The sequence below is a fragment of the Coturnix japonica genome, chromosome 1, assembly GCF_001577835.2.
Source record: "Coturnix japonica isolate 7356 chromosome 1, Coturnix japonica 2.1, whole genome shotgun sequence".
Classification (NCBI taxonomy): Eukaryota; Metazoa; Chordata; class Aves; order Galliformes; family Phasianidae; genus Coturnix; species Coturnix japonica.
Window position 1 is genome coordinate 166,015,438 of NC_029516.1, and position 27,002 is coordinate 166,042,439.

General features: G+C 42.8%; 3 protein-coding genes across 4 annotated transcripts in view; 2 read left to right on the plus strand and 1 right to left on the minus strand.

The window, feature by feature from the left end:
* Positions 1-260, minus strand: part of ANKRD49 (ankyrin repeat domain 49) — a 3,027-nt gene extending 2,767 nt beyond the window's left edge. Inside the window, exon 1 of the mRNA XM_032443258.1 lies at positions 228-260. Coding sequence (XP_032299149.1) covers positions 228-260 — 33 coding nt within the window. The remainder of the gene's footprint in view (positions 1-227) is intronic.
* MRE11 (MRE11 homolog, double strand break repair nuclease) lies at positions 255-20,578 on the plus strand. Of its 2 annotated transcripts, none has more exons than XM_015852304.2 (20): positions 255-373; positions 650-757; positions 1,312-1,444; positions 3,575-3,735; positions 4,115-4,202; positions 4,685-4,826; positions 6,036-6,150; positions 7,102-7,287; positions 7,795-7,966; positions 8,412-8,492; positions 9,008-9,134; positions 10,800-10,903; positions 12,601-12,774; positions 13,370-13,432; positions 14,304-14,514; positions 15,215-15,292; positions 17,306-17,361; positions 18,044-18,111; positions 18,418-18,496; positions 19,328-20,578. In XM_015852304.2, the coding sequence occupies exons 2-20, from the start codon at positions 738-740 to the stop codon at positions 19,370-19,372; spliced, it is 2,103 nt and encodes a 700-aa protein (XP_015707790.1). In that variant the 5' UTR covers positions 255-373; positions 650-737; the 3' UTR covers positions 19,373-20,578. The 2 variants fall into 2 exon arrangements, with proteins under 2 accessions (XP_015707790.1, XP_015707791.1); XM_015852305.2 differs by having other exon boundaries at positions 310-425.
* A 1,833-nt stretch (positions 20,579-22,411) lies between these two features.
* On the plus strand, positions 22,412-26,812 carry GPR83 (G protein-coupled receptor 83). Its single transcript, XM_015852346.2, has 4 exons — positions 22,412-23,836; positions 24,189-24,314; positions 25,223-25,356; positions 25,694-26,812. Exons 1-4 carry the CDS (start codon positions 23,450-23,452, stop codon positions 26,316-26,318), a joined length of 1,272 nt encoding a protein of 423 aa, XP_015707832.1. The 5' UTR covers positions 22,412-23,449; the 3' UTR covers positions 26,319-26,812.
* Positions 26,813-27,002: the final 190 nt, after the last annotated feature.

Sequence of the window (27,002 nt, forward strand, 5' to 3'; positions counted from 1 at the left end):
AAGAGTTTACTCCCCTCCTGGGTGTAAGTTCCCTTCAGGTACTGAAAGGCTGCAATGAGGTCACCCCGCAACCTTCTCCTCTCCAGGCTGAACAAGCCCAACTCCCTCAGCCTGTCCACTCTTGACCCCTTCCAACCCCACACAGCTCCCCCACATCCCCACACGGACCCTCCCTCACACCCCGACCCCCAGCACAGCGCCTCTCGAGTCGGCTCGTTCCCACCCACCTGCAGCACGACTCCTTCCGCCGGAGGTGACATCAGCTCTTTGACGGGCTCGGCGGGAGAGCGAGAGCGGGCTGCGAGTGGGCGGATCTCGCGAGAGCGGCGCTGTGCTCTGTGTGGTGCTATAGAAACGGCGGGAGGCGGCTGTGGTGTGTGAGGGGAGCGATCCGGGCCGGGGGCTTTGGGCCTTTAAGTCTTTAAGTGCGTTCTGTGGGCCTTTAAGTGCGTCCTATGGGCCAGGTTGGGCTTTGGGGGATAACGTTGCTTACACGGTGTGAGGGGGTGGGTTGTGCTTAGTCGGAAGCGGCTGAAGCAGATACAAGGCTTTCCTCATCTGTACTCCATAGTTCTGAATAGAAGGCTGAGTATTTTCCAGTCAGCTCGCTGTATCTTCGTTCTGACCCGTTTGTGTTCTTACCTCTTAGGTATTGATGCATCTATGATACCAGGAAGCGATTCTCTGCCTTCTCTCGCTGTGGTTGGAGCCTTTTCTGAAGGAATCCCAGCAGGAAGATGAGTGCCGTCACCTTGCAGTAAGCTCCTGTCAGCTGTAGCACCATGCAGTTCTACCGTACCAGCCAGCAAACCTTCAGTGCTTTTAGAATGAGCTAAGAGCTCAGATCTGTGTTGGTTTTCATGCAAGTAAAGCAGTGAAATGTTTTGAGAGTGTTACAGGAAAGATGCAGTGAGAAGAGTTTTACAACAGATCTACCGTGTATTTAATGCAGGACAAGGGGAAGTGGATTGAAGTTGAAAGAGGGTAGATTTAGGTTGGATGTTAGGGGGAAGTTCCTCACTAGGAGAGTGGTTAGACCCTGGAACAGGCTGCCCAGGGAGGTTGTGGGTGCCCCGTCCTTGGAGGTGTTAAAGACCAGGTTGGATGGGGCCCTGGGCAACCTGATCTAGTAAAGGTGTATGTTTGGTGGCCCTGCTAGGCAGGGGGTTGGAGCTACATGATCCTTGAGGTCCCTTCCAACCCAGGTCATTCTGTGATTCTGTAATGACTGTATACCAAACAAGTTACTTTAATAAGGTTTGTGTTGAAATCCTTGATGCTCCCTAACATAAATTTTCTTGGTTTATTTAGGGATGATGAAGATACCTTTAAGATACTGATTGCTACTGATATTCATCTTGGCTATTTGGAGAAGGACCCAGTGCGTGGAAATGATACATTTGTAACATTTAATGAAATTTTGGAGCATGCTCAAAAGAATGAAGTAAGTATTACTTTTTGGAAAGTAAAGGAGACTAGAAAATCACCGAATCATAGTGTTTGGAAGGGACCTCCAGAGATCGAGTCCAACCCCCCTGTCAAAGCAGGTTCCCTACACCATGTCACACTGACAGGCATCCAAGTGGGACTTGAATATCTCCAGAGAAGGAGACTCCACAACCCCCTGGGCAGCCTGTTCCAGTGCTCCGTCACCCTCACCATAAAGAAGTTCTTGTGCACATTCATGTGGAACTTCCTATGCTCCAGTTTCTGCCCGTTTCCCCTTGTCCTGTCTCCACACACTGCTGAAAAGCGTCTGGCCTCGCCACTTTGCCCCCCCCACCTCAGATATTTATAGACCTGGATCAGGTCCCCTCTCAGTCTTCTTTCTCAAGGCTAAACAGACCCAGTTCCCTAAGTCTCTCCTCATAGGGGAGATGCTCCAGGCCCTTCACCATCTTAGTGGCCCTCCGCTGGACTCTTTCCAAGAGATCCCTGTCTTTTTTGTACTGGGGAGCCCAGAACTGGACACAATATTCCAGATGAGGCCTCACCAGGGCAGAGTAGAGGGGGAGGGTCACTTTCCTCCACCTGCTGTTCTCATTCTTTTTCGTGCACCCCAGTATGCCATTGGCCTTTTTGGCCACAAGGGCACACTGCTGGCTCATGGTCAATCTGTCGTCCACCAGGACACCCAGGTCCCTCTCTGCAGAGCTCCTCTCCAGCAGCTCATCCCCCAACCTGAACTGATACATGCAATTATTCCTCCCTAGGTGCAAGACTCTACACTTGCTTTTGTTAAACCTCATCTGGTTTCTCACTGCTCAGCCTATCCATGTCTCTATGGCAGCACAGCATTCAGGTGTGTCAGCCAATCCTTCCAACTTTGTATCATCAGCAAACTTGCTGAGGGTGGCTACTATCCCCTCATCAAGGTCATTGATGAGGATGTTGAACAAGACTGGACCCAGCACCAACCCCTGGGGAACACTACTAGTTACAGGTCTCCAACCAGATTCTGTGACACCAATAACGACCCTCTGTGCTCTGCCAGTCAGCCAGTTCTCAACCCACCTCTGTCCACTCATTTATCCCACGCTTCCTCAGCTTTGTAATAAGGATGTCATGAGAAACAGTATCAAATGCCTTGCTGAAATCAAGGTAGACTACATCCACTGCTCTCCCCCCATCCACCCAGCCAGTGATAACATCATAGAAGGCTACCAGGTTGGTCGAGCATGACCTCCCCTTGGTGAACTCATGCTGACTGCTCCTGGCAATCTCCTTATCTCCCAGTTGCTTGCAGATGTCATCTAGAACAGGCTGTTCCATCACTTTTCCAGGGGCAGAGGTGGGAATGACTAGACTGTAGTTTCCTGGATCTTCCTTCTTGCCCATTTTGGAGACCACAGTGACACAGGCTATCCTCCATCTTCAGGCAGCTCTCCAGTTCTCCATGACCTGTCAGAGATGATAGAGAGCAGTTCAGCAGTCACCTCTGCCAGCTCCCTCAGCACCTGTGGATGCACCCCATCAGGTCCCATGGATTTATGAACATTGGTGTTGCCTAGGCGCTCACAGACCACCTCTTCCCCGACTAAAGGGCAGTCTTCCATTCCCCAGATGCTCTCACTAACCTCTAGGGTCTGGGATTCCTTAGGGAGAGCTTTTCCACTGAAGACAGAAACAAAGAAGGCATTCAGTATCTCTGCCTTCTCAGCTCCAAGTAGGTCCTGGAAGAGATCAAAGCTGGCTCTCCTAAAGTCCAGGGTAGCAATCCTACTTTTTGCTTTGCTTCTTCTACTCAGGATCTTGAACTCCACCATCTCGTGGTCACTACAACCGAAGCTGCCCCCGACCTTTACTTCCTTAACAAGTTCTTCGTTGTTAGTGAGAATAAGGTCCAGTCCATTCCAACCTGCTGGAAGCTATGAAGCTTAGTCTTGTAACCTTTTGTAATATTAAACTAAGCATTTAATTATTGCAGCCAGTTGTTTTTCCCTTAGTAAAAGAAATGCTAATATCTTTGTGAGAGCATTCTTCTACTTAGAAGCCATTTAATGAGTTTGCTTACGGGCCTTTAAGGTAATACAAAGTGCTGTATTGAAATAATGGAGCTCTTTGTTTCATGCAGGTGGACTTTGTTTTATTAGGCGGGGACCTCTTCCATGAAAACAAACCTTCCAGAAAAACGATACACACTTGTTTAGAGTCACTAAGAAAATACTGTATGGGTGATCGTCCTGTTCGCTTTGAAGTTCTGAGTGATCAGGCAGTTAATTTTCAGTTCAGCAAGTAAGTCTGTTTCTTACAAGTTATGTGTCTGTTTTTCTTATTGGATGAATGTGTTGTGATTTTTATTTATTTATTCTTAAATGCTGTTTATCATGGAATCATAGAATGGCCTGGGTTGAAAAGGACCACAATGATCATCTGGTTTCAACCCCTCTGCTATGTGCAGGGTCACCAACCACCAGACCAGGCTGCCCAGAGCCACATCCAGCCTGGCCTTGAATGCCTCCAGGGATGGGGCATCCATTATGTTTATTCACAGTTACTTGGTGTCATTTGTGCTGCTGTCATGTATTTTTGATGACAATTTGAAGAAAATTGGGAGAATTTCTGTACACAAATTAATAGTGATAATAGAACTTGTTTTCCTCTATTTCTTCAGGTTTCCATGGGTGAACTATCAGGATGAAAACCTCAACATTTCTATGCCAATTTTTAGTATTCATGGCAATCATGATGATCCCACGGGGGTAATTATTGTCATAATTATGCTGCTTTGTTATGAAAATAATATTGTAGAAGTTGTGGACTTGTATAAAAATACAGTTCTCAAGGAACAGGCTTGTTTGAGTCAGTTCCTGACCTCTTCATATAAATATTCTGTGTACCTTCAGAAATTGTCTTTGTTAGTGGCGGCAACTTATAGGTGTCATTAAAAAAGATAATTGAACTGATGGATCCATATGGACTCTATTATATCTCTTAACATACATAGGCTTTGATAACTGGGGACAGTATCACTTCCCATACCAAGGAGTGGCAGCCCTTTAGACAGTTTCTGAAACAAACTCACCTATAGAAACTGAAAACTTTTTTCTTAAGGAAGTGTTAATAGTTTGACTTGTGCTTAAATTCCCTGTACAATTGATAGGCAACTTCAATTTTGAGTGTTTTATTTCAAGAAAGGTAAACTAGAAATGTTGAGATGCTCATTTAAGATCCTTTTCTACAGGTAGATGCACTGTGTGCACTGGATATTTTAAGCTGTGCAGGACTGCTGAATCATTTTGGACGTTCAACTTCTGTGGAGAAAATAGATATTAGCCCCATTTTATTACGGAAGGGTAGAACAAACATTGCTCTGTATGGTTTAGGTAAGAGCTTTTCTGTCATTCTGTGGCCCAGCTTTTCACGTATTACCAATGTTCAATATGTCTAAAGCAAGTTGGATCAGATGCACCTTTCAGTCTGATGTTACACTGTGAAAGTAAATAGAGTTGTATTCATTCAGTGCAGTGTTGTTGCCACTTTCTGTTTAGAGTAGTTAAGTTCTGCACTTTGGCCCTTTATTTTATATCTATCCATGAATGCTTCAGTTCCAATTTCCAAGCAGCTTTCACAGTTCTTTGTTAAGTCCTAGTTGGCCATGATTCCTTCTATTAAATGAGACATTTTAGAGTTTGCTCGATGTTCTAAAAGTTAATAATGAGTGTTTTAATACTGCAATAGAAAACTTCACAAAAAGCAGTCGAATTTCTGATACACAAGAAAAATCACAATTGGGAAATGCTGCAGCATCCTGAAGTGGAAATGGTGCTGTGCAAAAGTGTTTGAGAAATGTTCCTTTGAAGACATCTCTGTCTTATACCCCCTTGGCTTTGATTTATAAAGAGCTTTTTCACGCAGAAGAGACACACAGGACATGTAGGATTCTTTGAAATCCGTAATAAAAATGAAGCATTGATGTGGTTGGTTTGGGTTTTGTTTAGTTGGTTGGGTTTATTGTGCTTGTTTGGGTTGTGGTTTTTTGTTTTCCTTTTATTAAGGAAACAAACAGTAACAGATAATTCAGAAGGACTGCAGATTTTTTTCTCCTGCTGTGTGAGAAAGCACAAACTTTGTAGAATTCATGGTTTCTCTCTTGTTTTCTAGAGATTTTCTAAGTATGCTTAAGAACTCCATCTGTACTCATTCATATCTGGTTTTGAAGTGTTTCTTACAACAGAATGTGCTTATTCCATTGGCATGAAACATCTCCTGTTTATAATTCTGCCCCTGCTGTACAGCATTTGGCACAGAAAACTGACAAAGGGTTTTTAAGCCAGGTCTAGATAATGAAACTGCTTTCAGCAGTTATTTAAAGGTAGATTTCTTGTGAGAATGCCTTGCATCACTAGATAGGCTTCTAATATAACTATGTTATGCTTAGAGTTCATCATCCCACCATAGACTTCTTAGTCATAAAAATGACAATCTTATCATGGGGTTGTTTTACTCTTTTTAATAGAGTTGCTAATTAAAACACTATAAAATATAGATAGACCACACAAAAATGTTTTATTGTTTTGTTTTGTCCACTACAGGGGCCATTCCAGATGAGAGGTTGTATCGTATGTTTGTCAATAAACAAGTAACCATGCTGAGACCAAAGGAAGATGAAGACAGTTGGTTTAACCTGTTTGTGATTCATCAGAATAGGTAGCAGTGCTGAATGAATTACGGTGACTTGAACTTACTGTGGTGTTCTCATGAAACTGCTTTGAAAACTGCAGGAGAGAAAGCCAGCTATGTTGGCTAGTGCTTCACGTGAGTGCATGGCCTCAGGATTTTCCCAAACAAGCAGTTCTTACAGAAGAACCATAATGGGAAAGAATTGAAGTTAAATGTGTTGGAGATGCTGGAATTTGCTTCCCAAACTCTTCATACCTGAGAGCCAGGGAGAATTTCATTTAAGTCTTAATCTGCATGTTAGAATGAGAGACCAGTAAACCTCACATTCCACTTCCCATGCTTTTTGACCCATAATTCCATTATTTTTTTTATCTCCACTTGCATTGCTATTCTTTAAAGTTTCTCTTAATTAGAGGATAGCTAGCTTGTGTTTTGTCTGCCTACCCATTTCCTCCAGCAGTGTCAGTAGAAACAGGCAGAGTTCTTTTCCAGATTATTTAATTTTTTCATGATTCAGAGTGTAAACATCATGTGGGAGATGACGGTGAGGCAGAAGTCAACAAACTCTCTGGGGGTTGGAGTCAATGATCTCTAGAGGTCCCTTACAACCCCTACAATTCTGTGAAACACAGTTGGGACCCCAGGCTGTTAGCTCTGCCCAGTAGGCTGAAGATGTTCTCAGTCTCCTCCATCTTCTGGATAGGGACAGTGAGCTTCATTCAGAACAGAAAAGCCCTACTGAAAATTTCCCTGTGTAATCTTTGACTCAAATCTGTGTAAGTTGTCTTACCCAAATACTTCAAACAATTGGATAAAGGAAAAAAATGTGAAGAATACCTGATGTAAAATATACATCAGGTATTTATGCTGGAGATTCTCCATCACTTTAATATTACATTGATGGTTTTCTTCTCCTTCACTCTCCACATGTTCCAACCCATTACCGTACATTAATTATTTTTCTGTTTTCTTGAATAGAAGCAAACATGGAGCCACCAACTACATTCCAGAGCAGTTTTTAGATGACTTTATTAATCTTGTTGTGTGGGGTCATGAACACGAGTGTAAAATAACTCCAGCCCAAAATGAACAGCAGCATTTCTATGTTACTCAGCCAGGAAGTTCGGTGGTGACATCTCTGTCCCCAGGAGAAGCTGTGAAGAAGTATGTGATTTCTTTATTTTGTTTTAATTGTTATTTATCTCTTGTCTTATCTGTATTGTGTTGACAAATGACACCTATGTAGCCAAGAAAAATACTCCTTTTTAGTGTGAAAGGAATTGTGATGTAACAGGGATTAGTGTCACAGTGTGACATGAGAAATTAAGCAGATGGAATCAGTGCCTGGGATGAGTTTGTTTTACTTAGAACTAAACCTGACATTCAAAGCAAATGGAACTTATCCAAGCAGAGTTCCACACAGATAAATTGGAATCCAATGAATGGTGTGCAGAACAGGCACGATCTGAGTATGCTAGGTGGGAAGTTTGGCAGTGCCAACCCTGAAGTGCATATCCAAGAACTTTCTATAGCTTTAATGTTTTTTACTGTAGCTATAGAAGTTTAACCTCAAAGCATTCTCCCCCCCAAAAAAGAGCCATGAGGTTTAGAACAAATCTCAGCACCATATTCTTAAATTCATCTTCAGGTAATTTGCCTTTTTCCTCCTAGACACATTGGTTTGCTGCGTGTTAAAGGGAAAAAAATGAAAATGCAGAAGATTGCTCTAGAGACCGTGCGAACTTTCTATATGGATGATGTTGTCCTGGCTGATCACCCAGAACTTTTTAATCCTGACAATCCTGGAGTGACTCATACAATACAAACATTCTGCAGGGAAAAGGTAACTTCTGTTGCTCACCGTGATGTACAGAAATCAGAATGCAGGTAGAGAATGTGATCTGTGACTGGTTTTAAGTCCCCTATTATTTGAGACTGACAAGCAGTGTTTCAGCTGACGGCTGATTTAATGACATTCACTGCAGCCTTGGCCTTTAAACTAGGATTACCTATAAAGAACAGGCTGTAACTGCTTTGCAGGAGTCCATCTAAAACCCAAGAGCTGGGTTGTACAGTGTGAAGTGATCCAAGTAGCTAAGGCAGGTTTATTGCGTGCTCTTGGTTCTTAGGTCTTTATTAGTCTCTTCCTGCTTTTCCCTGTAAATGAACATGAACTGGTGTAGATGCTACCAAGCTACACTGTATTGGAGAAACACAAGTTAGATTTGAAGGTTTCAGGTATCTGTAAGAGAATAAAATGGAACTGAATTCCTGCTTCTCCTCCGTAGATTGAAATGATGTTGGATAATGCAGAAAGAGAACGCCTTGGAAATCCACGCCAGCCAGAGAAGCCTCTCATTAGATTAAGAGTAAGATTTTATTTAATTTGGATTATTTTGCTTGTAGAAAGTCACTGAGAAAAGTTGCAAAGCAAAAACAGCACTTGTTGTATAAATACATGCAATTTCTTGCTGTGTACAGGCAGTACAATCTGCTCTCGTACTCTGATTCTCTTAACCTCCAGTAAAGCTAATGTATGATACAGAATAAGGTTGTTCAACAATGTACTTCTTTGCTGGTCTGAACAAGGGGATCAAAGTGGCAATTTACAGAGGATTTTTTAAAGACATATCATCCTGGATAACCTAATACATGGAAACCTTCCTTAACCCTAGTAAATAGAACAAGCTGTGGATCTGTGCTTGTATTAGCTATTCTGCATAGTATGGTAAAGCATTAATTTTAGGTTGGCTTATTTTTTTACTTCACTGTTTGTTGTTTTTTTTTTTTTGCTTTGAAGGGTAACATAACAAGCATGTCATGGTTTGTATGATTTCTTTTTTCTTGCTTGTTCCATGTCTTATTTCTTTCTGTCCTCACTTAGGTTGATTACACGGGTGGCTTTGAGCCATTCATCGTCCATCGTTTCAGCCAGAAGTACATGGATAGGGTGGCCAATCCAAAGGACATCATACATTTTTTCAGACATCGTGAACAAAAAGAGAAAAACGGTAATTGGAAAGGAAGGCTTTCCTTAGCTTTCATTTTTCTTCCTTTGTTTTGCTACCCAGCCTTTGCACAGCTCTGGTGTCTACCAACTAATGAGTTACAGGAAGAATAATGATGTATATAGTCTTAGTGCAGACGTGTTTCTACTTCATCCCCAGATTTGACCAAAAATTCTGATACTGAATGCAGTGTCTTTCAGGAAGTTGTTCATAAATAGTTCCCTTTTGCCTCAGATCTTACTGAGTTGCCTGTATAGCCCCATATCAGACTGAGACATAATCACAAGGAAGAGCTTTAAATATCTTCCTTCTGGAACTTCCAAAAGGAGACGGTTGGCTGTGGGCACTCAGTAGGAAGAAAGGTGTATGAGGAGCTTTTGGCTTTTCAGCCTGTTCCGGGGATGTCTCTTTTCAAGCATTTTCTGACAAAACAAATAACAGCTGTTATTGTAGCACTTTTCACTGTGCCTGGAATTTTTAATAAATGGTTAATAGATATTGCCCAAATACTGGATATGTAATAGTTGCTAATGAAGGTACAGCTTGCACAAGAACATACTGTGCTAATCTAAAGAACTGTTAATGTTACACATTAGTGCATTCTGAGTACTCCAGTTCCAGAGGCAGTTATTATTTCCACTGTCTGTTTTATAAAGATTGAAGCCTGATGGTTCATGAATAAAAACAACTTCTAGGGAAGCGGTTTTGGTTTTCTAAATTATGCCGTGTTGGTCTTGTATTTAGTTTTGGTTTTGATTTGCTCATTAAATAATCCCATTAACATTTTCAGGATGTAAAACAGCTCCCTCGCTGTATTTTATCAATATATTTGAATTTTCCTTTTTAATCTGAGCTCAAGGAAGGAAATATAAAAAGAATGCTATTGTTCTTTGCATTACTTTGCGCTCTTCTGCTGTAAGTTGGGTGGCTGATGAAGCAGGCAGAATTTCCTTTGGATGTATATGTAACACTGTGGTTCAGTACAGGATGATGTTTAGACTTTTTAATAGTTCAGAAGTTGTTATTGTTTCTTTGGTTATAGCTGCTTATCTAACAAGGCCAACCCAGCAGCATTTAATACTTGGGTGTGACAAATGTCTACAAATAGCCATTAGAATCATGGAATGGTTTGGGTTGGACAGGACCTTTAAGATCATCTCATTCCAACCCTCCTGCTGTAGGCAGGGACACCTCCCATTAGACCAGTCTGCAGTCATTATGTATTTATTGGTACGGTGTGTGATAACCTCAGCTGATCATCGCCATCATTCTTCTGTTGTTCCTACCTTGCTTCCTCAGAGTGCAGGGCAGCCTCACTGTGCTATGCCTTTTTCTTTTACTCAAAGTCAACCAGCATAGTTATGATAACCTTCAGGTTGTAGTGTTCTGTTCCTGATTCCAGATGTTTAGTAGTTAGAAGTATCTTCTGTATCTATGAGGAATGTGTTTGTCTCGTATAGATATTTCATCTGTTATATTTAGCTGTGTTTGCATCCAACTGTGTACAGTTTGAATAAACCTTTACACATAAAAGGGACCGTGATTCCTAAGAGATCTATATTATTATTTTTTTTTCCTCTTAAATTGCTGAAATTAGGATAATAATTAAAATCTGTCAGCTCCTGCATGAGTTGTGAGTTACAGCATCACTGTGCTTTTCTGTTTTAGACAGTGACCTTAATTTTGGGAAGCTGTTTAGCAGACCTGCTTCTGAGGGGGTGACGCTGAGAGTGGAAGACCTTGTAAAGCAGTATTTTCAGACAGCAGAGAAGGTATCTTTGTACCTTGTATGAATTTGTGTATGGGATTTATTTGTCCTTTTGTTACACTTATTACCTAATTTATGGATGTGCTGAAAAGACTGACAGCCACCAAGAAGGTCCTTTATTTTCTATATAACTGTATATGCCTTAGGTAAGCAATTAACTGTTGCCATGTAGGGTAGGTAGGGTGTGTGAACACAGGCTGTTTTGATAAATCACAGTAGCACTTCTATGAACTTGTAGCATCTGTCCTTCACTAAATGTTGCATCCTGTTGCTACAAAAGGAAAGCTTGAGGCAGCACGATCTCAGAAGCTACCTCAGTTTATTATGGGGAGATGGTGAGCCCCTACCAGTTACAAGTACCAGCTGAGTTGGAATCATTTGTTACAATTCAGTGTGTTTGGTGTCCTCAGGTTCAGTGCAGTTCCACATGCTTAAAGCAGAGCAGAGAGGACAAAGAAAGCACCTGACAGTTTGCTTTTGTCTCACCCTTTCATTAAACCTTACCTGCTGCCTTTCCCCAGCTATGGGGCTGCAAAGTCTTAGGAGTAAAATAATAGTGACCAGTGAGTCAGCCACCCAAATGCTGAATCTAGAAGCTATTTCAGAACATGCTTTATGGAAGGTCTTTAACACTAGGATTCCTGAGGCTAAGATCACCAATCTTGTATCACCTTGCCTAACACAGGCCCCTCTCAATTAAGCTCTGGAAGGGCTCTTTGCTTGTCTGAATATGATAGGGAATGGAACCCAAGATGAGTAGTTCAGAAGCAAGCAGTGCTTCAAATGTATGCCATCCCTGAATCCCGTGGAGAGAAGTAGCAGGGTCAAATACTGTACTATTCTATGAGGAATAATTCTGCTTTTAAACTGTTTTCCTCTCTTATTCTGCAAAATTGTCCCTCTTAGACCATCTTCCCAACTTCTTTGTATATTCTTATATAAACAGCTTAAATCAGTCCCAGCATCTGAGGTCTGTTTCAGCTGCTGTTTAAACACCTTCCATGTAAGGGTTTCTTTCTCAGGGCATCTCTTCTTACTCTATTGGGGTAAGGAAGATGAAGAAGAGAATGGCAGTGATTCACCACCAGTAGCTTCTGTTACTTCTGCTAATGAGGGCTGGTGGTAATATCTCACTGTAGAATATTTTGATGAGTATCATCTCTATGACCAAGGGAGAAGTGTGTTGGTGTTTACATTTCAGTAGATTTCTGCTTAATAGCTCTTGATGCTTCAGAATAATTTAGTCAGTTTTTTAATAGTAGTATCTTACAATAAAACTAATTAGCTTAGCATTTGTAATAATTCAGTGCCTGTTTCTAATTACTTTTTCTGTCTCCGTGAGTAGATCTCCATTAATTTTAAAAAGGGAAGTAAACTAGGAAAAGAAAAATACAACTTACCATCTCCCTCAGTATTGCATTTGAGATAAATTGTTTTAGATTTGACCAGCATTGCAATTTCCTTAAGCATTTATGAAATAAAATCTGGAAAACACTATGTTAGGGGAGGTGTAACGTGCTCATAGCAAGTGGGTAGTACCTATTGGGAGGAATAATGTTTGCTGGTTGCTCAGTTGTTTTCTGATTGAAATCTTCGATGCTACTTCAGTGTTAACTTCTTTTGAAACCAAACATCATGTTTAGCTGGAATAGCAGGACTGTTACTCATTTGCTTTGAAACTGTTTTCTCCTTATTTTAAAGAAGGTGCAGCTTTCACTTCTAACTGAAAGAGGAATGGGAGAAGCAGTGCAGGAGTTTGTGGACAAAGAAGAAAAAGATGCCATAGAGGAACTGGTGAAATTTCAGCTAGAGAAAACACAAAGATTTCTTAAGGAGCGTCACATTGATGCAGAGGAAGAAAAAATAGATGAGGAGGTAATATTCTGTTATGGTCAAATCTTTAGGAGAGGTGAAGATAGTAGAAAAGTTGGTGCTCAAAGCTGGTTACGTAGCCTTGCCTTTGTGCTGCACTTGCACCACTTGCCTGTAGTCCTTTTCTGTAATTAATGTGCTGATTAGGTTCCAAATAGAGAGTTCATAAGTTTGTGCTAATGATGTTTTCTGTTATGCTTCTATTGCACTTTATCTCATCTCAATATCTTGGACATCTAACTTTGCTTCATCCTCTACCCTGTCTTCTCCATTTATCCCTATTTCACTGTCACTTACTGACTGTTCACTTGTTTTGCTTCTCTTAAACATATCTCCTGCATCTCATCATTTGTCTCCAGTGGCACAATTACAGGAGAGCTGCCAATAGGATGTGAGGTTCTTAATTTGTAGCATCACACGTACTGTGGTTTTAATAAGAAGATTATAAACAAAACCTAAAGTTAGTTTTATGTTCTTGCTCTCCTCTTACATGAGCTTCACTTCAGTTCAGAGATAAAGGCGTCTTTCTTACTATGTTTCCATTACTGTACAGTGCTGTTATTCTGAAGGAAACTTATTACTGTTATTATTCACTCAGGTGCGAAAATTTAGGGAGAGTAGAAGAAAAAACATGGAAGAGGAGGATGAGGAAGTTCGTGAGGTAACTCCTCTGAGTTTTGGACTTAGACTGAAAAATGGAATTTTGCATGTGGGTGAAGTCACTGTATAATAATTCAGCGTCAACCCTGCCAAAAAGTGCCTGTCTACCAGGAGAAGATTAATGAGTCTTGAAATCATCCTTTGTGTAATATGTGCCTCAGCTGCTGTTCAGTTCAGCCATTGAGATCTGCTCTTCTAGAAGTTTATGAACCTGAATGTTCAGTTGCCTTTGCTTTGAACCCGGCAGATGGCCTTCAGAGCTCTGTCAGCTTAAACTGTTGGTAATCCCATCACCAGTGGAGGTGTGAATGGGGTGTATTGATACTAAAAGAAATTGCTGCTATTGGTAAACATTTTGATACTATTAGCCTTACCAGCAGACCAGATCCTAGATCTCCCAGAGATTTGTGTCTGGATGTTATAACTCTTTCCACAGAGAATTCCCAGCCACTAGTGGTTTGTTTTTATAAGCTGTGTATGAAATTTTGTGGGAAAGAATACCTCGAACAAGATTAATTTCTCCCAGTCTGTTGTATTTTCACATTAACAAGTTGTCGCTAATGACAGTGAAGGTAATGTCAGCGGAGCTTGGAGAATTCTTCACCTGAGCATAACTGACAAAGGTGAACAAGTCATCATAACTCTGCAGACCGTGTGAGCAATGACATTAACCAGCTCCACATATGACAGCTGCACATCCAAATTAAACAGAATAAAAAATGCCTCAGCTTTATGAGAGATGTCCTTGCCTTCCATAAGGTTGTGGATTTGGATATTCTAAGGCTCAGTTGTTTATCACAATTAGAATTCAACAGTACTGCATTTCGTAATTTAAGGTTCTTTGTCCTCCAGCACTTATTATTCCATTACAGGCAATGACGAGGGCTAGAGCTCACAGGCCTAAGGACGTAGTTCCTGACTCAGCCTCCAGTGATGAAGAACCCATGGACATAGAGATGAAAGCATCTGGTGATTCAGATGATGACATCCCCACAACACTGAGTCGAGGAAGGGGTAGAGGTAGGGCAAGAGGTGCAAGAGGGCAAAATTCAACAGCAAGAGGATCATCTCGAAGGGGAAGAGGTAAGAAAAACACTTAAATTCTTCACTGACTGTTTTCTTTAAAAGACTCTCTCTTCAAATGCTTCCGTCTAGTGGAATTCTTGCCAGCTGTGTGGAGGCATAATAGACTCAGATCCACTATTAGGAAGGTCTGCTCTATGAATTGCACAAATATATCTTTGCTGCTAATGGTAATGCAGCATTATGCATTTGATGGTATAGGCAGAATGTACGGATTGTCTTAAATAGCTCCTTGGTTTTGTGTGGTTGTGCAAACCTTCCATTATGGAGGGCTATAAAGAAAAATAAATAAAAGATGGGGACTTGCCATGGTATACTCCTTCAGGTTGTCAGTAATGTGCCCAAAGGTCTTAAGTGAGAGATCTAGGAGCAGGATAAGTTGGAAGAAAGGCAGTCATCTTAGGATTGAGTTGGTTAATGCCTTGACATCAGTTGTGAGTGCGTGATTTAATGCTGCGGTTCAGTCAGAGCAGTGACACGTCTGTTGAGGCTGTCTGTGGAGCTGTAAGCACTTGACCCAAAGTTGTTCAATCTTTGTGTCAAGGAAGAAAGGAAGGGAGTAATTAGATTTTTATGTAACTTGCCTTTCATTGCTGAGAAAAATGTCAGAAAATGTCACACAGAAAAAAAAAAAATAATAACCCTTAGGAATTAAAAATGACCACTGAACAGATTTGGATGTTGTTGATTTTTCCTATAGGAAGCACTAGCCAAGGGTCATCTGCTAGCAGCAGAGCATACAAGTCTGTGCCTGACAAGAATTTGTCTATCATGGATGGTAAGCCTATGTTCTGTTCATCACTCTAATAGGCTCTCCTATTGTAGTGAATTTACTTACTGGTGAAGTGCCTTTATTGCCTTCATTTCTATTAGTCCAATTCATCTGGGAGAGATTTTGGTTCCAATGAAGCAGGATAACTAACAGTGATCAGAGAAGGAATATAGTAATTCTATCTGCTGTCACTGGGGGTAAAATGAAATGTACTGAGAACACCAGAGTTGGACTTGATGATCCTTATTGGTTCCTTCCAACCTGGCACATTCTGTGATTAGGCTGGAAATGGCCTGGGTAACAGTTCACTGTAAACTGTATGCAGTTCTTTAAGGAATATGAATAGTAGGAGTAGGTCTTAGCAGCATTTTTTCTATGCAGAATATGCAGAAACTGGTTAAAATTCATAAACTTGACTGATGTTTTTAGGTTTTGTAAGCTTTAAGAATCTATTTTGCCTTACATTGTAGCAAATTTAAGAAACATTGGTTAGTACCAGACAAGAGGAACTTATCTGCACTTTAAGCTACATGCATGAGAGCAGCCCTTACTTAGTACAGAGGGCAGGCTTTGATAATCTCAGTACTAAAGAGAAAATACTGCTCAAGAATCTATACATAAACCTGTCTCGCTCCAATTTAGGAGTGAGGCAAAGGTTCTTTTAATAATGTATGCCCGGCGTGAGATTAAGAAGAAGAGCATTCAATGTTATCCGACCAGTTTTATTGAAATAATAGACATTGAGGGATGGGGAAGAAAGAGAGTGACGAATGCCAAAATTAGGGTGATGGGGAAGGGAAAGTAGCGATAGAAAAAGGTAGAAAGAAGAAGAATTACGTTTAAAGCGGGGAAATAGTTCACCTCTGATTGCAGCAGCGTCCGATAGTCACGTGTCTAACGTTGAGTCCGGGCAGCAATAAGCGAGGCGGAGAGCAGCAACGAAGTAAGCAGGCTGCAAGCTAGACAAGATCGCGTATAGTCGAGAAAAAGATGGTGCAGAGTATCGTGGTCTCTAGAAGCAGAGCGTCATCGGGCAGCGAAGGTCCCTCGGAGCAGAGTCTCGAGCAGCAATTCCCGAAGGAGGCAGGAAGATGAGGCAGCAGTAGGACACAGGTGGCGAGGATCTGAGGGTCACGATACCTAAGATGCCCACAAAACCGTGGTATTCGGTTCCGTGCCCTTTTTATGCACTTCTTTCAGCCTTCCCAGGATTTCGGGACGGCTCGGGTCAGAGTTTGTGACTTCTCAGAGCTTTGTCACTTGATGAAGAGTTATCCTCCTTTGAGGCGCAAACCGATAAATGACCATAAGGGCATTAGTCCCTCAGGGATGGCCATCTTCCTTGAGATAGGCCAACACAAAAAGACCACTCAAGGGCCATTGATGAGTATCTTATCTCCCTTTCGTAGCTCCCGGACTTGTCCATCTCCTGTGTGTCTCCATTTCAGCAAACTTTGAGACAGTAATGTAAAAAGCATGGCTTCTTACAAAACCCCCTCCAAAATATCCAAAAGTGTCTCAAGTTTTGTTTAAATTAATCAAAGTCTCAGCAAATGGCTGAAAACAGTGTGGAGCAATCAACTTCAGAAGATGTGATCATGTCTACCAGGGTTGTCCAGCCCTTTGACTTGTCTGAGCCACATACAAAACTGAGGGGAAATAAACCAGAAAACTAGCAGGTTGGGTGCATATCTATGTTAGACATACAGGAATGTCAGTTATGGTAATGTTTTTCTCTACCTCTTAATCAAAGCTATAGATGTTTTTTCATCCAGACTGGGAAACACCTGCTGATCTGTGTTGTCAGACGTCAGCAAGGGCTTAGCTTGTACTGTTACCTGCCAGAGACATTTGCTTCTCTTAGTTTGAGATTGACTTTCTTGCTTTACAGAGGACTTTTTTTTATTGCAGAAGAAACTGATGCTTAAGGAGACTTTCTGGAAGGATCAGCATGGTATAACATTATTACATTTTATTGTGTGAGCACTTTAAAATACTGCATTTATATTTTTTTTCCAGCCTTTAGGTCTTTGAAACCGGAGCCTTCCCAGAGCACGTCTAAATTTTTCTCTGAGGTAAGAAGCATCTGAAAAGGAGTGAAGCTGCTTAGCTGCTGCCTTTTGCTGCCGTGTGCTTTGAGAAACAAATACACAGTCATAACATTAATCTGAACCAACAGGTGTTCCCAAGCTGTGGGTTCTAACAGTAAGGTTCCACATGCTGATTTGTAGACTTCTTTTTGATACGGGGTCTTTATGTGAAATACAAAGACCACGTGCTACTTGTGACCATAGACTGAGATACTAAAAGTAAATACAGGAGTGTTTTTTGGGTTTCTGAAAGCTCCTGTGCAAGAACTGTAGAGGTCCTGGAACCTTTAGAGTGGTGAGGTCCTGGAACAGGCTGCCCAGGGACACTGTGGATTCCCCATCCATGGAGATGTTCAAGGCCAGGTTGGATGAGGCCCTGGGCAACCTGATCTAGTGAATGTGGAAGTTTGGTGGCCCTGCCAGGCAGGGGGGTTGGAACTACATGATCCTTGAGGTCCCTTCCAATCTGGGTCATTGATTCTGTGATTCTGTGAACATAGAGTAAAACTGTACTGGAGCCCTCTCATATGTGCCTTGTAAATAAGTAGCTATGTACTTCAAATGAATTCAGGAAACTTCCTGTGCAATAATACTGCAGTGTTATGTATTCTCTTTCTCTACAAATAAGTTATGTGAAAAAGCCTTATAAATGGTGTCTATCTTTCAGGAAATTATAGATGATGAATTGGATCTGGAAGAGTCTCATATTAGTCTTTCTTCCAAAAGAAACCAAAGGTCAGTATGTTTATTTGGTGGGTGCTGCAATGGCTGCCTCATTTCTGATAGGTTATTGGCAGAGCCCAGGGAGCTGCTCCACTGCCTGAAATAATAGATTATCACAAAGCTTACAGAACTCATCTATATTTTTTGCCTGTTAACATGGATGGTCAGAGTATCAGAATCTGTGTTTGAGAATGTAAATTACTTTGCTCATTATTACTTTTTTTGTTGTTAAACTCTTTATTGGTGGTTGAAGGGAAACTTGCTGAAATGTGCTATTTGAGAACATGCTGATGCCTTTTATTTAAATTTCTTTTCAAGGTTCTCAGCTATGTCTTCGTTTAGTAAAAGAGGTTCACAAAGCCAGACGTCCAGAGGAGTTGATTTTGAGTCAGATGAGGTATGGTATATTGTAACCTTTGTTATGTGTTTATGTGAACTTCTATAGATGATTTGGTTTGAAATTATTCAAATAAAGCATTTCTGAGTAAAATCAAATTCATTTATTTTTACTAGCGCGACTACATTATTATAATCAGCTTTTGTATATACACACAGACATCAAAAATAAGGCTAGAAAGAAAAATATCTCAAGTTCTTAATCAGTTAATCATCACTCCTGGAATACATTAAGTTAATTTCCTGGGAAATTAAGTAATTGTTTTGTATAAGATTTTGCACTAAACACACACTGAATTGTCACACACTGTGCAGCGCGTTGCTGTAGAATAATAGCAGGCTGTCACATAGCCAGCATTGCAACCTTAATGATGTCAAATGTTCACCACTTCAGAGAGGATGCTAAATTCTTATCCCTTCTTCCTGTCATCTCCTCTCGTACTTGAAGTTGGAATGTGTTTGTTCCAACATGAGGAAACAAGAGTTATGGTACATGAAAATCTCAGTAAAATACAATGAGTGACATGCAAATGGCTATAACTTCACTGAAGCGTGTGCTGCTCAGAATTATAACCTTTTCCTAGCTCGCCCCTGAAGTACGAGTTGCTGTTCTGATCACACTGACTCAGACTTAGTCTCTGTTCTCTGCATACTTGTGACTTGAACTTTGAAATCAATAGGAGATATCCTTGCAATCAAAAGCAATAAAAAGAGGCTTGTCAGAAAGTGAAGAATTGAGTGACCTGGCTATTTTAGTCTAGAGATGACTTTACCTTTGATGACTCAGCATGTGTTTTAGTTCTAGTAATGCACATCTGTTTACGAATTGCAGGATGACCCATTCAAAACCACTGCAACATCACGAAGAAAGAAGTGATCTGTGCCTCGCTATGCAGAAGAGACTGTAATGTAAATGGAAAGTAGTTGGCAAGGCGTAACTTTGCGTGACATTTCTCTGTATGTGATGGCTTGCCTTCAGCCTTCACTTCTGTGAAATCTTTCGAGTGGCACCTAATTTAGTATCATTGAGTGATACATCAGTTGGTGTGTATAGATATGAATGCATACTTGGGCAGCAAGACATTTATTGTTAGTTTTCTACAGTTACAGTTGAAAACTCTTCAAGAGTAACGGTTTGATCCAAAGATGCTGCTTTCAGTAATAAAGCCGGAAAATATACTAATACTTTCAAGTTAATAGGAGAACTAAACCCACTATTGCATTGTTACTAAATGTCAGAGTACACAGAAATCATTGCTGATGTGTAGCTCAAGAGCTGGCAAAGAGTTCAGGTAGAATTGCATTGTTGTTAGATGATAATTGACTTGAGAGCTAAAAGCTTACGGCTTCACAAGGAATGCTGGTTGAGGAGTAAAGCAGTAAGTCAATATGCATGCCATTGCCTCTTACCGTTTCCTTAGCTAACAGTTTTCAGGTGTCCGTTGCCATGGTCTTCCTAAAATGTCATTGCTGCTTTTCAAAAGAATTCTTCAAATATGGCTTTTAAAGTATGGTACTTGATTCACAGCTGTGGGGAGCCCTCTTGTTGAGGGAGCCCAGACCCATCTTTCCTTGCCCTTTTCCTCCTCTGTGCCTCACTCTGCAGAAGGTGTTTTTCTACAGCTGCAGCCTTTAGAATTAGCTGAGGGAAAAGCTAGAAGTGTTCGCCAGTCAACTTGTCAGAAATCCCAAATGCCACGAGTAATTAAAGCCATGCTTTTGCATTTCTATGTCCTCTGTCTGAGGGATTGGGCATTTCTGGTGTTTGGGTTCTCACTGAGTGTGGCTGTTACTTCACATGCACGTGTGCTGTAACAGTGGACCTGAATGACCCTTGAGCTTCCTGAAGACTTCCATGGAAACGATCAGGTCTGTCCAACTTCTAATGTAAAGTTCTGTAGCAATTTCCAAAGAAGTGATTTTGCTTTGAGGTATCAGGACATAATTTGGGCGCGTCTTTACTTTCATAAAGAGCTGTCACAGCTATTATGATGTTACCTATGCAAATAAAGAGCTGTTGTAAATGCCCTCTGGGATGAAGGTTTACATTTTGTTTTTAAATAAACTGTTTCTGTTTAATAAATTCTGTATGTCAGTTGTATGAACTCCTTTGAGTCTGAGGTACTGAGCTTTTTAGAATGCTTTCTCTCTCTGTGTTCCTAAGTGAAACCTGCTTTATTTAAAAAGACAAAACAGCAACAGTAAAGTAATGCCCAGATTGTTTCACTAAGCCTTTAAGGGAACTTTCCTCATACAGGAGAAGCTTCAGGCCCCTTGTCATCTTTGTGGCCCTCAGCTGAACTTCTATGAGATCCCTGCCTTATTTGAACTGAGGAGCCCAGAACTGGACACCATTCAAGGTATGGCCTCACCAGGGCAAAGCAGAGGGGGATGTGATATCCCTTGACCTGCTGGCCACACTCCTTTTAATGCGCTGCAGGATCCCATTGGCCTTCTTGGCCCCCAGGGCACACTGCTGGCTCATGGCCAACCTGTTGTCCACCTGGACCCCCACAGAGCTCCTCTCCAGCAGGTCAGCCCCTACTATCTACTGATGCATGCAGTTATTCCACCCCAGGTGTAAGTCCCTACACTTACTCTTAGTAAATCCCATCAGGTTCCTCCCTGCCCAGCTCTCCCACGTGTCCAGGTGTTGTAGAACAGCCGCACAGCCTTCTGCTGTGTCAGCCACTCCTCGCAGCTTTGTATCATTAACAGACTCAATGAGGCAAATGTAACGGTCTTTCATCCAGGTCTCTGATGGAGTCGGCTGTCAGATTCACAGCAAGATTTTTTTGTCATGTTAAATTGCAGCCATTCCCAGACTGTCTGTTACAAGGCGAAAACAGCATCGTTCGATCTGGAGACCAAAATGCAACCTGTTGTACATAGGTATGTTTTTTAACACCAAGGAGATCTTCCTTATCACCAGCGTGTTCTTATTTCCATTCATTTCCACAGGGATGAGGCGTTTCGAGAGTCAATGTCAATTCCCAGAGAATCCCCCTGGATAGTTTCTGAAAGGTCACTTCTGCCTCGTGTGACTTCCACTGCAGCTGCCCAAGGAAGGCTCAGGTGTTGACTGACCAGCACTGAATGAGAACTTGTTTCCATGGATATGGTGGGCCGTGCGCATTCTGCCTTGGTTTTGTTTTTGTTTAATTACCCCTTTAGTTGGATGTTTCCAAACCCTGTTTTGTAAAGTCTGGGTGGGTTATTTTGGTACCACTGTGCTTTTATAGACTGTTTTCACTACTCCTCTCTTCCTAAATTGTAACTTCAGTTGAGAGAGCTGTTGAGCAGACATTTGTGGTTATGTGAATTGCCTGAAAGCTGCGTATCTTTGTTTCAAGTGTTTTCTGAATGCTTTTTATTTGGCAAGGTGCCTCAGTTCACAGTTACCTTAAAAAACCCAACCAAACCCAAAGCAGATATAAGTCATCAAATCCTGACATTCCTGTGTAGCTCTTTCCTTTTGCAGTCAGTGGGTGATGGGGATGTTGGCACACCATGAAGCAGACACCAAACTGTATCCTACCACTATTGGATATGCGTATATTCTTTTCACAGAGATCAGGTATGAACATTCAACACGGCTGAATGTTTGGAAAGGGAAATACAACACCCTACTGGGATCTTTTCAGAAAGAGAGAGCACAAATCAGCAGCCATGTCAGGAAGAGGTACCAGTTCTGGAGAGGTTAAGGGTGATAGGACGAGGGGGAATGGTTTTAAACTGAGACAGGGGAGGTTTAGGTTAGATGTTAGGAGGAATTTTTTCACACAGAGGGTGGTGACGCACTGGAACAGGTTGCCCAAGGAGGCTGTGGATGCCCCATCCCTGCAGGCATTCAAGGCCAGGCTGGATGTGGCTCTGGGCAGCCTGGTCTGGTGGTTGGTGACCCTGCACATAGCAGGGGGTTGAAACTGGATGATCATTGTGGTCCTTTTCAACCCAGACCATTTTATGATTCTGTGATTAAGGTGTTTTTAATTCTAAATGCATCCCTTGGCATTGACAGCCAAATGCAACTGTGAAATTAGACAAAGTGGGTGATCTCCTGAGGTCGTGGTAGAGAGTTCATTAGTAATAATAGGTGTCAGCCTGCTAGAGGAGTGCTGCTGTGTATCTCTGATCTCTCTCGTGGCTGAGAAAGGAAAGTGTTACAGGATGCTGTCAGCTTGTAGGGATTTGGCAAAATTGCCGGTTACTGAAATGAATCTCATCTCTGAGAAAATACCTGCTGCCGGGCGGATATTTCTGGTGGAGAGCACTGTGTGTGAGGCCTCACGGAGGCTGCAGTGCCTGCATGGAGCTGTCAGGGGAGGGACAGGTGGGGGCTGTTAAGTTGGTAATCTCCTAACCCTTAAGCCAGAGACCATGGGATGACACCTTACCCATGCATGTATTTTCACCAGCACGTGTGTGCATGACTTACTGTGCTGTGCCCCTGTTCCATGCTAGTTTGTGGTGCTGTGAAATAGGTAAAGCTGAACTTCTGTTTGAAATGTGCCCTGAAAGACAGCGCAGCCCCTGCACGCATTGTTGGTGCATAATAGCACCAGATCAGCATGAGCAGGGCTGCTTCTGGAGAACGATGCCGAGAACCAAAGAGATGGATTTTGCCTTCTGCAAAGAGTGCAGCTGTGATTGTCTTGGAGTGACGCCTGAGGGGAGTGTAATTGTGCAGAACTGCAGCACGTCAGAGCAGAAATAATGCTATGCAGCCCAATGGGCAGGAATGCTGGCTGGGAGCTTGTGTGAGGACACAGAGCTCTGCTGGAGGAGAAAAGTGACAAAGAGCTGAGCAGGAGAGAGAGGAGCCCCGCTCCCTGGGCTGTGCCGGTGCATCGCTGGCAGCGACGTGTGCACCTGTACAGCTGCTGCTGCCCAGCCACAGCACTGCCCTACGTGAGTTATTTCTCTTGGGGAAGCACACAGCAGCCTGCCAGAGATGTTCTCCTGTTTCGTTTGGCTCTCCCTCCCCTACTTCGTCAACACCTTCCCGACCTCAGGAAAGTTCCCTCTCAACAGAAGTCTCGAGGAGGTATTGGAAATCCCAAACATCTCGGGGTTCTTTCCATGGGATAACGACACGTTGGCCGACTGGCAGAGCTTTGTGGGCAGGAGCCGGCACGGAGCAGACTCACAGCACGTGGCAGCCAAAGCTCTGCTCATCGTGGCATACTCCATCATCATCTTCTTCTCTCTCTTTGGAAACGTCCTGGTGTGCCATGTGGTCATCAAGAACAAAAGGATGCACTCGGCCACCAGCCTGTTCATCGTCAACCTGGCTGTGGCCGACATCATGATCACGCTTCTCAACACGCCTTTTACACTGGTAAGATGGGGGCAGAGGCCTTTTTTTTTTTGGTGGGAGGGCTGTGGCTGCAGCTCGGTGCATTGTACTGGCCTGCTGGGACACAGAGGATGTGCCATAAAGCCATTGAAGTTGCTTTAATAGCCTCAGCAGTTTGGAAAAAATTCAAGGCAGAAAGAAACTGCTATTCTAAGGCATCTTTTCCACAGCAGTTTTGTGCCGGAGGTGAAATCGTAGGGGTTAGAAGGGACCTTTGGAGCTCATCGAGTGCACCCACTGCTAAGGTGGATTCCCTACAGGAGGTTGCTCATTTATGTCTGTGTATATAAGCATGTGGACACAGGCACAAGTGCTGATGTTGTTCTGATTCCAGGCTCGTTTTGTGAACAGCACATGGATATTTGGGAAGGGGATGTGCCATGTCAGTAGGTTTGCACAGTACTGCTCGCTCCATGTCTCTGCTCTGACCCTCACAGCCATTGCCGTGGACAGGCACCAGGTGAGAGCTCACTGGAGAAGAAAGCAGGGAAGTTTGGAAGGGTGTAATTAGAATGAGAGTGTGATCTCACGTCCTTCCCTTCTCAGCTCTCAGGTTAATGTAAGATGCATGAAGGGCTGACGGTGCAGTGGGGCAGCTCTTTGCTGTTAGATGGAGAACAGCTCCACACCTGCAGTGAGGTGGGATGTGTGCACTCCCACCCAGGGGCTGGAACTCTGCAGATGGTGATCCAGTTGCTTGCAAGCCAGAATGGAGTCTGAGGGCTTGATAGGAATTCACACAGTCAGCTGTACCAAGTGGGAGGCTTCCTTGGCCCCAGTGCTGTGGGTGTGGGGACGTCCTGCTTGATGTCAGGCAGCCCTGGGACATCTCACCCCACATGAGACGCAGAGGGCTGGTGTTTGTCACAAGCAGGGCTGAGCTGCTGCTGGAATCAAGTCTGGGAGCAGTCATACATTACTGGGCTGGATTTACCCCAGACCCACAAAGAGCAGGTTGGTGGTGCTGACATTTTTTGCTTGCAGACATTGAGCTGAGCTCTGGCTACTTCACAACCCCATGGATCTCTGGTCACTGAGACAGACTACATCTCCAGCCTTAATTTGCTTTTAAGTAAACTGACTCTGGAAATGAATACACACGAAAGGGCCACCAATGCCCTGTTTTTGCCTCTCAGAGTAAAATACTGAAGTCCGAGGGTCAGACTGGGATCTGGCTTTCCTTCCTGCTGGATTATCTCAGACATTTATGTGTAGCTCGTAGGCAGTGAGAGCTGAGAGGAGGCAGCACAGTTTGCATGCTGAATGTCCATGTCCAGTAACAGATGTAAGGCTGGAAGCACACGAAAAGAAATGATACAATTATTTCCTGAGATGACACAAGCCTGAATGTTAGTTTGTTTTGAACAGGTCATAATGCACCCTCTGAAACCTCGCTTACCTATGGCAAAAGGCGTTATCTACATCTCTGTCATTTGGGTCATGGCAGCTTGTTTTTCCCTCCCACATGCTATCTACCAAAAACTCTTTACTTTTGAATACAGGTAAGGATTGTTTTCCCATATTGGTGTATTTTCTACTAGTTTCACTGGAGGCCAAGTTCCTGATGGTTACACACTGGAATGTTCTACTGAACACTGAGGTTACCCAGATAGGGGGCTAGTCTGTAATTCACATCGATTTCCATTTGTGATGGCTGATATCCTATTTTATTTATATAGTTTTTGATATTTATTCTGTCATAACTGGTCATACAAAATAGGACACAAAGTTCAGGAGCTGTCCTGATCGTTCTATTTCTATACATTGGCATTTGCATGGGCTTTAAGGTTCCTTCCAACCCAAACTGTTCCGTGGTTCTGGATGTTTCTCCCTTTGCAGTGAGGAAGTCACTCGGTGCCTGTGCATCCCAGACTTCCCTGAGCCAGCTGACCTCTTCTGGAAGTACCTTGACTTAACGACCTTCGTTTTGCTCTACGTCCTGCCCCTGTTGATCATATCCGCTGCCTACATGACGGTGGCCAAGAAACTCTGGCTGCGCAATGTCATTGGGGATGTCACCACTGAGCAGTACTTCGCCCTTCGCAAAAAAAATAGGAAGACTATCAAGATGTTGATGCTCGTTGTCATCCTTTTTGCTATCTGCTGGTTTCCCTTGAACTGCTACGTCGTCCTGCTCTCCAGCCAAACCATCCGCTCCAACAACGCCCTGTACTTCGCCTTTCACTGGCTTGCGATGAGCAGCACCTGCTACAACCCCTTCATCTACTGCTGGCTCAATGACAGCTTCCGTGCAGAACTGAAGGCTTTGATCAACATCTGCAGAAAACCTTCTGGCCCTGCAGAACAGAGACTTCCCTCCACGGTCCCTCCCTACCGACTGGCGTGGCCTGAAAACAGCCACTTCAAGAGGCTGCAGGTCTCTCATGTCCCTGCCTCAGCCTCCAGCAGCCTCTTAGGAAAGACAGACATCTCTGTAGTTGAGCCCATAGTAGCTGTGAGCTAAATGGTGGCCCTGGGAGATGGATTTGGACCATGCTTAGGTTTGGCTGCATCTAGGCAGGTGGGAAGATGTAGAGCCCTGGCCTAAGCCTAATGCCAGCTCTTATGGTTGCACTGAATAGCCCAACTCCACAGCTGGTAGTGTGAAACTCTGATGGTAATGGCATGGAGACTCCAAAGGGAAGAAAGCAAAGCTTGCCAGGAATGAGCTCTCTTTTCGTCTTGGTTAAGCTGACTTTGGGTCTACTGGCCAGGAGGGGTTCTCTGCATGTGTCTCTATTGTTTGCATGGTCAAGTCTCGGGCCATTTGTTTGCTTTGCTGATATTTAAACAAGCAGCAGTCTGATGACATTAAGCCTCCCTCCCTTTAGTCTCTCGGTAGCAGCACACAGACGGTAGAGACATAGAGGCAGAGGTTGCTGGTTGGAGTTTTTTTCTCCCTTATGTGAAAATATCTTCAGAAAGGTGAGGAATAATAAACAGCCATTGGAAATTAAAGTTGTATTTTACATCACAAGAGCTCCTTCTAAGGTAGGGTTGAAGAAAGCTTGATAGCTCTTTGTGTAAATAGATGGCAAATACCAACCTGTTAGCTCTGCATCTGTTGCCAGTGGTAAATCACACAGAACTGTACCTTCGTGAAACAGGCATGAATATTCATAATGCTTTAATTCAAATAGGGACCTAA